This window comes from Rhinoraja longicauda, chromosome 14 (genome assembly GCF_053455715.1).
Source record: "Rhinoraja longicauda isolate Sanriku21f chromosome 14, sRhiLon1.1, whole genome shotgun sequence".
Lineage (NCBI taxonomy): Eukaryota > Metazoa > Chordata > Chondrichthyes > Rajiformes > Arhynchobatidae > Rhinoraja > Rhinoraja longicauda.
Genome location: NC_135966.1, coordinates 40,280,881 through 40,291,399, shown reverse-complemented (window position 1 = coordinate 40,291,399; position 10,519 = coordinate 40,280,881). Strand labels below are relative to the sequence as shown.

At 43.6% G+C, this 10,519-nt stretch overlaps 1 protein-coding gene across 1 annotated transcript; it reads left to right on the top strand.

The window, feature by feature from the left end:
* Positions 1–3,347: 3,347 nt before the first annotated feature.
* Positions 3,348–4,668, top strand: pou4f3 (POU class 4 homeobox 3). The gene is made up of 2 exons (XM_078411192.1): positions 3,348–3,467; positions 3,719–4,668. Exons 1-2 carry the CDS (start codon positions 3,348–3,350, stop codon positions 4,607–4,609), a joined length of 1,011 nt encoding a protein of 336 aa, XP_078267318.1. The 3' UTR covers positions 4,610–4,668.
* Positions 4,669–10,519: the final 5,851 nt, after the last annotated feature.

Here is a 10,519-nt window from a genome sequence, read left to right as displayed (position 1 = left end):
AACTCTTAACAGTCGCCATGTAGAGACCAAGACTTTGATCAGGTTTATCATGAGTTAAAATAACAATTTATCTGGAATAAATAATGAAGCAGGCCATTTATTTAGCATTGCTATTACAACATAGAACGGTACAGCACAGAAACCAGCCCTTCGGCCCGCAGTGCTTGTGCGATCATAATGCCAAGTTAAACTGGGTTCATCTGCCTGTATGAACTATATCCCTCCGTCCCCTGCACACCCACGTGCCTAGCCAAAAGTCTCCTAAACGCCACTATCGTGCCTGCCTCCACCATCACCCCTGCCAGTGCGTTCAAGACCCTCAGCACTCTCTGTGTAAAAAATATTTGCCCGCAATCTCTATTAAACCACCCCCTCGCCTTATTGCCATGCCCTCTGGTGTTCTGACTGTCTACCCTACATATGCCTCTCATAGTTTTGTATAGGATTAAAGCATAAAGACGAAGATTTTCATTGATAGTAATGCCACGAGGCCTAAACTCCTAAACTTCAAACTCGTAATTTTCCTTTAAAAGACTTACTTAAAATCTATTCCTTTGACCACCAATTAGTCTAGTCACCTGCCCTATTGGCTCCTTTCTCAGCATGGTGTTCATAGTGGTCTGGTGCACTTCCATGAGGTGCCGGAGGTAACTTTACCAAGTCCTCATCTTGAGGCAAGTTGTTGACAATGAGTTTGTGGAATGCTCATCCCATTCTGACACGTTTCCCGTTAACCGCTGCTCATGGTTGGAAGGGGAAATTGATTATTTCGGTCTCTCCTGAACCCAGCATCTCCGATTCAGGCTACACCCCCTCTTCCACCACCCTGCTAAAAAAAACCTGCAGGTATTAGTTTCACGTACTTCCCTACTCGGCTGATCATTATCGATGGTTTATAGATTTTCTGTCTGCCATCCGATTGTCGCGATTCACAGAAAAGGAGCAGGAAATAGGAAAGAATACTGTTGCCAGGCAAAATAATGTAGCACACTGCCAAATAAGGCTATGCCGAAAACCACAAGGCGAAAGGACATACAACGACTGCACTGCGAATAAACACATCAACTGTAAAAATAATACAATCCATGCAGGGGTAGTTTTAGTCTGATCACTCTACATCTGTAGAATGTCAACAATGTAAAACAACTTTTCCCGGACATTGTGAGCGCACTGTAGAAACTTATTGAGAGTGCGGTGTTGGTTTATAACACTTTTGCCAGGTCTATGAATGAAGGCAAGGAAGCTCACTATTCCCCGTAGATGAATCACACCGCATGGGAGAGGTACTTTATTAAACTCATGCCATTCCTCCAAACATTCAAACGGGAAAGGTATAATATTTTTTAAATCCTCCTTACAATGAGCATACAATTTATCTTTCATAATAGCCTGTTTAAAAGTTGGAGGTATATCATTAGCATTATATGTTGGATTATATTATTAAGTAATTTTCATCCTGCATATGTTGCTATTAAATAATATTTCAACGTCTAAATTATTTATTTATAGATATTTTTTCATTCATAATTTAAATCTAATTAAAATATTGGTTGGAGTACGGTTCATGTCTATAACACTGGGAATCGTATGTGATAATAGCATCGGTCAATGAGGAATATTGGTTTATGTCACACGTCACATACTGGAGTTCTTCCAAACTAGATTCATACAAATGCGGAGTATTTACTTTGATCATAAGTAAAAGCAAAGGAAATGCGGTTTCATTTTTGTGTTGTTGTAAACCGTGTTTGAGTATTCTGGGGCCGTTGTTTATGTTGCTTGTTCCCAAAGCGCCGACTTATCAACAACTGAATTGCGATCCCAACCCGAATCGTCCTCTGTCTATTTCCCTCCACAGATGCTGCCTGCCCCGCTGAGTTCCTCCAGCACTTTGTTTCGTGCTCAAGATTCCAGCATCTGCAGTCTCTTGTGTCACCGGCTTATCAACTTCATGATTGAATAACTTTTCTACGTCTCCCCGCCATAACTTGCACAGTGTTTAAACAAAAATAGCGTCCATCTTTGATTCTACCGTTGTTGTCACTATCATGTTAAAAAAAATCAAAAAAATCCTGTTACAGAAACTGTTTAGAAACTGTTTAGAAACTGCAGAACCGACAAAGAACTGACGGTTCGACTTTAAGGACAAGTGGCCGCTGCAGCGATCGAAGTAGTCAAACCATACACGGGTTTAACACACGGGTTTAACAATAGTAAAGCATTTCGCTGGAGAAAGGGGGATTTTTGATGCCCGCAATTTCAATTATAACTGATGGGGGGGGGGGGGGGGGGGGGGGAGGAATACATCAACGCTTAATTCACCAGATAATGCTAAAGGAAACTCGTAACATTTTTTTGGAACTTCCTTTGAATTGTTGTATTATATATTTAATAACACACAAGAGAATTATTCCTTATAGAAGTTTTCAGGAGTTTATTGCTTATGCACTTCCTGTCTTCTTAATCTTTTTCTGTCTGCCTTCCATCCAATAAAAGGGCCCTTTTTTACGTTACTTTTGTCAGTTTCCCACCTTAATTCTTGTAAAACAATATTTTTTATCTCCGTTTTGACCAGTCTGTGCTAAATCCAATTGCAAAAGGCATGCAATCAAAGCCGGGTCTCTGTTACATGATCATTGATACCAGTTCCCAATTTGTCCTACAGTTGGTATCCGAGATGTGCCGATTAGAAAGTTTTGGAAACATCGTATATTTGCACGCATGCATGTCACAAATAACTATTTGAGTATTATTTAGACTACGAATCTTGTGTAATAGGCAACAGGATTAATCTTTCATGAGAGATCAGTACTTCTGAGAACTTTCTGTAATTGCATTCTTATGCTGTGCCCAATTAATTTTTTATTTACAGTAGCATGCGTAATTGTCTATCAGGGAAAAAAATGGCTGGACATTAAAAGTTTGTAACCCTTTCATTTTAAAGTTTGCGTCCTCATTTTACCGGGACCCACCTGCTTTACTTTAGATGATAAGAAAATCTTTCCCATAAAATCTGACTCTGAGGCCGGGGCCACGGGGGGAGGGGTGGAGGGGTGGAGGGGGGGGGGGGGGGGGGGGGGGGAGAGAGAGAACGCTGCCGGGTGTTTTCCATGGAAGGTAGATCGGGTTCTTTGTGTAGGTGAACGCGAAAAGGTTTTGACTCCTCGGGCTAATTTCCTGCTTTTGTGTGGCCGCACAGCACGCCTGCGCGCTGCTAGCAGTTGTTGCTGGTAAGATGAGTAAGGAGCAGGTGGGGGAAGAGGCTGTGTCATTGAAATAGCTGGCAGGAGCAAAGCACCAGGCAGCAACGTCTATGTCAAGGCTGTCTACCTGCAAGGTGTGCAATCATGATGACCATGAACGGCAAGCAGCAATTCACCATGCACCCAATTCTCCAGGAGCCCAAGTACCCGGGGTTACACTCTACCACAGAGGCCATGAGAAGAGTTTGCTTGCCAACCCCACCGGTACGTATGTGCATGATTACAGCTTTAAGGCACAGTTTTGTCAGGCGCAGCTTAATGTTTTTTTCATGTCACCAGAACAATCACGTAGCACTTTTACATCTTCACGTGTCCGCTCAGCCAAGTCTCTTGACTTCATATTAATTTTTATGACTTGAGCTTTGAGGAAAGATTTTTTCTTTTCGAAAATGTTTTTTAATACCGAGTTGACAGAATTCCCCACTGACCGCATGTGTGTGCATTCTTGCTTGCAGCTGCAGACCAATATATTCGGCGGCTTTGATGAGTCTCTGTTAGCCCGCGCTGAAGCCTTGGCGGCGGTGGATGTGGTCGCTCACAGCAAGGGTCACCATCACTTCAAGCCGGACATCACCTACCATACCATGAGCAGCGTCCCCTGCAGCTCCACATCATCCACCCTCGGCATCTCTCACCCATCCACGCTCTCCTCTCACCATATCCACCCGGGCCACCAGATCTTGGACACCGACCTGCTAGACATCTCCCCGAGCTTGACGGGTATGGGTGGACCAGACCCGACCTCCATGCTCTCCACACACGCTCACGCTCACAACCTCAACGCCATGGGAAACCTCCACCAAGCAATGTCCATGGGTCACCCACACTCCTTCGCCACCCACAACGGCATGCCGTGCCTAAACGACATGGAAGCGGACCCCAGAGAGCTGGAGGCTTTTGCCGAGAGGTTTAAACAGAGGAGAATCAAGCTGGGGGTGACACAGGCCGATGTGGGCTCTGCCTTGGCCAATCTGAAGATACCCGGGGTGGGTTCTCTCAGCCAGAGTACCATCTGCAGATTCGAGTCGTTGACTCTCTCGCACAACAACATGATCGCGCTGAAGCCCGTGCTCCAGACCTGGTTGGAAGAGGCGGAGAACGCTTTCAGGGAGAAGGCGAACAAGCCGGAGATGTTCAACTCCAGCGAGAGGAAACGCAAGCGGACCTCCATCGCAGCCCCGGAGAAGCGCTCGCTGGAGGCTTACTTCGCCATCCAGCCGCGTCCCTCCTCGGAGAAAATCGCAGCGATCGCAGAGAAGCTAGACCTCAAGAAAAACGTGGTGAGGGTCTGGTTTTGCAATCAAAGACAGAAGCAAAAGAGGATGAAGTATTCTGCAAATCACTGACTGCGTGCAGTTGGATAGTAGGAACAAGCAAGGATCTTCGGTGTCTTCGCTAAGGACTTAAGCCATGGACTTTAGATCAGACTAACTTTCTCACACTTTTATCACAACAAGCTCAGTGCCCCCCCCCGGGCTGTTACAAGGCCATTCTTGGAGCCTTCGGAGGAAGTCCTTCCGTGCAGTCGCCTTGGTGTGAGTGTTCACTGTGGGTCAGGCACCTCTCTTGACTGGTCGCTGCTTCCCACACGCCTCTCCCCTGGAATCAATGTTCTACAGTCCTTCCGACCACGAGTAAGACCCAAGAAAATCTACGGTCATCCCCTCCCCCCCCCCCCCCTCTCCTTGTTTCCACAAACAGAAACAAACGGAAAGTGTATTCGCGGGATCACGAGGGTCCAGATACTTCAGTGAAATTGAGTTTCAAGCCTTGCGTTTTATTAGTATCCTTTAGCTATTCCGCACTGAGATAATTGCACTGGTAAATTAATATTTAATGTTATTTATTTCCTGAGTTAATAAAACAAACCAGGATCTGCTGCGGAAATAGCACAGTGTGTCTGTCACTCGGAATAACCTGGACCAGCCCCTGCACAAGTCCTCTATGTGATTTCGCCTTTTATTTCCACTTCTCCTTTCGCCATTAATTTCACAGCCTCGCCTTCTCGTTTAACGAGTTGCTGACAAGCTTGCATGAATATTGCGTAGCGAAACGTCTGCACTCCCCCCCCCCCCCCCCCCCCCCCCAATCTTCCCGAGGCTCGCTCGGTCGCTTTTCATTTCATTACATGCGATCTCTCTGCGAACTAAGATGGACCGTGAAGCGCGTCGAGAATGCGGGTCTTGATCTTGGGGTTGTGGTCGCCTGGGCACGTGTTGGTCTGGGGAGATACACAGAGGCGGGGAGACCGCACGCCTCTCCACGGTGTCTATTAGAACTACGTTTGCTCTTCTGACTCTGTGTGGCCCTGTCTTGTAGAGAGCGATTCCCAGAATCGAGTGCATGCGGGCGATTTGTTGCAACGGTTTTATAGACTGTTTACTGAGGAAATAACAAGATACCCGAAAAAGGTATGAAGAAACGTTTGAACATTGTGCATTTAATATCGGACTCGACTCCCATCCAGCTTCTTGTTCTCTGCGACTTCAGTGCGTGGAAATATGTTTAATTCAATGGTGGATGTGATTGAGGTCGACTCAGTTTCGACACGGCTGAAAGTTCAACCGATTGAACTATTTGCCACGTTAATTAAACTACAATAAAGTTAAGGCGATCGCTATAATTCGAAGCCGAGTCAGGTATATTATCAGTATAGTATCCAAGTCGCTTTCTGCATACGCGTAAATTCGCCTTTAGAAATAATCTGGTTGCATCCTATGTTCTAAAAAAAGGTCCCACAGAAGTAAAACAAAATACTGGCAGTCAGCCATTCAATCACTGAAAACCCGCCGGTTACAATAGCTGACGGCAGAATCTAGTGGATAAAAATAACGAGAGAGTAAAACTTTATATTTTTTAATAGAATTGTGTCTGATCTCTTTATTACTTACAAGCCCAATTTTCTGCTTTCCATGGGGTTGATTGCAAATGACCCATAAAGTAAGGACAGTGGTACACTTTCAAGGGCGCTGGACTGTAATTTACCTTTGAATCTGGGCCTTTACAATAAAACCGGAGGCGTGTATGTTATTTCGACGATTTAAATATTGTACATAAATAATTTATTGCAAATCTTTCCGATTTTAGCAATAACACTCTCAAGTTGGAACACCTTATTATAATCTTTTTTTTCTTGTTTGAGCGTGTGCGGTCTTTGTTCTGAAGAAAATTTCTTAAAATAAAAGCTTTATTATTTAAATTACAAAAGAGATTTTCTTGTTATTATCTGTGTTCCTTTCCACGCGGATTTCAATGCACTTCTCTGCTCACCATTATTGTTTAATTTTAGCCATCCAGCACTTGAAGGACTGTTATAGATTACTTAATTTAAATAAAGGTAAAGTGAGTAAACAAGGTTTGGGTATTTATTCACAAAATGCTGGAGTAACTCAGCAGGTCAGGCAGCATCTCGGGAGAGAAGGGATGGGTATGATCGAGAAACAGGACTAACTAATGGACGGAGAACACGTTTCAGTTTCCCGTCAAAGTCATGTGCCTGTCCCCGAATGTAAGCTTTCAAGAACATTATTTGAACAAAAGTTTTCCGTGGATCCTCAGTTCACTGTTGTCAGGCGGGAATAAGCGGCTCGCTTTTTACAGGTACTTTCAAAGACTGGTAACTCTCTGAATTGTTCCCCGGATTGCTGTTCGCACCAGTACTGCCCCATACACCAGCCGAATCCACCCGGGCACGGTGTGGACAATTACCTCGGCTGTTTCTCGGTCAATGACCAACATTCTTACCTCCTGCAGATTCTGTTTCCTTTTACCCCTCTGTGGCGCGACATCAAAGTGACACAACACAAAATAAAAGTATAGTTTGCCGTCATTCGTCTCAAAAACATGACGCGAACTCAATCACTTGTTACCTTGTGCGAGATTGCCTTTGAATCCCCTGTTTGTGTTGGTAGCAATTCATTCAACGTCAATGATTTTCTCTCTCCGACGGTTCTACTGACATTTATTTGGCTTATATTAATTTTCCGAGCTGCCTCCTTTTGAACATCAGATTGACCATCATTAGATCCTATGGAGAATCACAGACATTGCCCGAATCTAAATCCTAATGTGTTTGATTGGAACAGATACCGGGTTCAGGGAATGATAATATCGCCCCAGTCTTTGGTAACATTGGGGCATGTGATTCAAACCGCCCATAAAATCCAGCATGTTGAGAATTCCCTGAATAATAACTCGTGAGCCTGCTTTTCTCGTTCATTGGAGACACCATTTATGCCCAAATGAAACGAGAGAATCACGGGTGTATTGGCTGCAAGAAATGGCTAAAACCAAGAGAAAGAGTACGTGGAGTTTGCTGCCCATCACACCTGGCCTCCTGCATCACCTTACAGATACTCTTGTCACTGTCTGGGGAAGGGGAATTGAAACCGCCGTCACTCTAATGGCTCTACCCGGCTCCAGATATAATAAATTTTAGGCAACTCTGCTGGAGTTGCTGAAGGTTTTCTGTTAACCGCACAAGTTTCAGCGTCCACAGATCTCTTGTGTCCATTCAAATCATGCATCGAGTTGATCCAATCTTTCTTTCTACAAGGGATGGACAATTGGCTTGGACCTTTCATAAAAATACCTGGGCGTCTACATGCAATTTATCTCTGTTACACATCTTCCGAATGCACCATTTCCATTGTATTTCTACGAAGGTGGCTTTCTGGGTCTACCATGTGTCAGTTGGGATTCTGTCTGTTACCGTGTTAATCGTTAGTTCCAAGATCTCCCAAACGCTCGGAAATACTTCAAAAACCTGCGCTCAAACGTGGCTTCAAATCTCATGCATGCTCTCCAATTGATGAAATTTCTTGGGAGACACAAAAAAACCCTCACTCAATATTGGCGGCACGGAGCCCTCAGATTCCCGGAGGGGCTCACTTGCTATTTACGCCTCTGATTCCCTTCATTATCTACTTTCCAAGGTAAATGCAATCGTTCACTGAGTTCCAGCCATTTCACACAGTGAAACCCAATAGTGGGAAATTGAGGCGTTTGTGTTGTGCAAGTTAAAATGAACAGAAGGACATTCAGATGGGTTAGATGAAGTGGGTTGAGGCAAGGCTTGTCTGTTGTATAAACACCGACCCGGACCAGTTGGAACAAATCGTCTGTTTCGGTGTTATAATTTTAATGCTACTCTAACGGCAAGGGATCACAAAGGCGAACTTCTATCGTTTGTTATCCAGCTGAGAAAAAAACCTCTGAAAGCCAACGGCAGGACTGTTTTCCCTGTATGTTCTGCACTTGTGCTGAGTAAAGGTCGGGGAGGCCTTGCCGACTAATCCAAACACTAATCGCCGTCATGCGCCTGAACATTGGCAGAAGGGCATCTGAATTCACTTCGTCTACGCACACAGAGCGTGAGCATTGTTGGCAGAGTAACAGAATAATCACTTGGATAAATTTAAAAGAAACCGCAGGAGCAATTGCAATAAACAACAGTAAGATTCCAGTCACTGTACTATTTGTCATTATTTAAAAATATACACTTTAAGTGTGTGTTTCCTGTAGCTTTGGACGTAACTTTCGCATTCATCATCATACTGCTCAGAAATAGCCAACTTCGGCCCAGCTCGTCCATGCCCTAAGATGCCCTAACTAAGCTTGTCCCATTTCCCCACGTTTGGTCCATATTCCTCTACGCCTTCCTCATCCATCTACCTGTCTAAGTTATTGCAAATATTATTATTGTACCTGCCTCAACGACCTCCACTTTAAGCTCCTTCTATGTACCCATCACCCTCCGAATGTAAAAGTTGTTCCTTGGGTTCCTATGAAATCTTCCCCCTCTCACCTTAAACCTAAGTCCTCTAGTTCTTGATTCCTCTACACATCTTTCGCCTTTATTTTTTTTCATTAAAAAAATGTTTTGTCAATTTACATTGTGGAAATAAAGTTGTCGTATGAGAAACCAGCTGTTTTAATGAACTATTGTCTTGTAATATTGAGGGAAAGAAAGATCTACTGTTATAACCAGCTAAAATGGTTCTATTCTCGAATCCCCAATGCATTGTAATGATAAAAAATTAATGCAACAGTCCAAGTATCTTGTGAATATTTTACTGGAGAATTCCAATGAGCCAACCTCGATGCTGGAATAAAAATGATCTGAGCTTATTGTCCGTGAGATGTTGCCACTTTCTGCTCTTCTGTCTTTAATTCTGCTATTCCTGTGAATCTCCCCGCTTTCCACTCTCGCTCCCAAACCGGAATCCTGCCACAGATATTTGTTCCTAATCAAATTGCTGTTAATAATAAATGGACGCACATTATATTGCTGGTTTTGAAAATGTTGAAGACGGTTAATGCAATATTAATCGCCCAGGTTGATATAAAACAGAGAGAAAGCGTGTTGGGCAACCGAGGCACAGTCATTTCCAACAGGATTTCGGCTTAGACAGGCAGAGGTCCTACAGTGGTGGTAAGTTCATTTCACTATTACTTATACAGAATGGGCCATTGTGTCAGGAAGCTGCGTGTTTGACTGTGGATAAGGATGAAACAATAAGTGATATTTGCAGGTGTCTATGCAACTAACCGAGTTTTTATATTTTAAGTTAAACTAATTATTATTCAGTTTCTTAGTGGAGTTTTGATTTGATTGTGACCATTCAACGGGCAATTCTGCCGAGTTATTTTCATTCAAAATACAAAGTGTTGGGGGAACTCAGCGGGTCAAGCAACGTTGGGGATGGGAATGGACGGACGATGTTTCGGGTCCGGACCCTTCTTCAGACTTTGCTCAAGATTCCATCATCTGCAGCTGGAGTGATTGCCACTGATGTAGGTGCCTCTAGTTTGGGTCAAAGTGAGACGGTGAAGAACTCAACAGGTTCTGCAAGTTTATTCGTTTTACAGACAAACATAGCGGTTATCACCACCATGAAATTCTGGCCGATTGGATTTAATCGAAGCTATTTGTGCCCCATATATAAAGCATAAAAATAAATTTGCTGAACGATTATTTCAGTAAGAGGAGAACGGAAGGATTTCTTAGCCGGTTGTTTAACGTTTGTTCCAAGTTCAGCTTCGAGTTTACAGAGAGAAAACAAGAATTGAGAAAACTAGGAAAGTTCAGATCGTGTCCTCAAGTCTTTATCGAACAAAGTTATGAATAAAGTCTTGATCAAGGGAAATTTCGCTTTATTGTTGCCCGAAAATGTAGCTTGGAGCTCTCCAAGGTACAGAGAGAGTAAAAGTGTCCATTTTCTTTCTCAGAGAGAATGAATATTGGAAGTCACTTG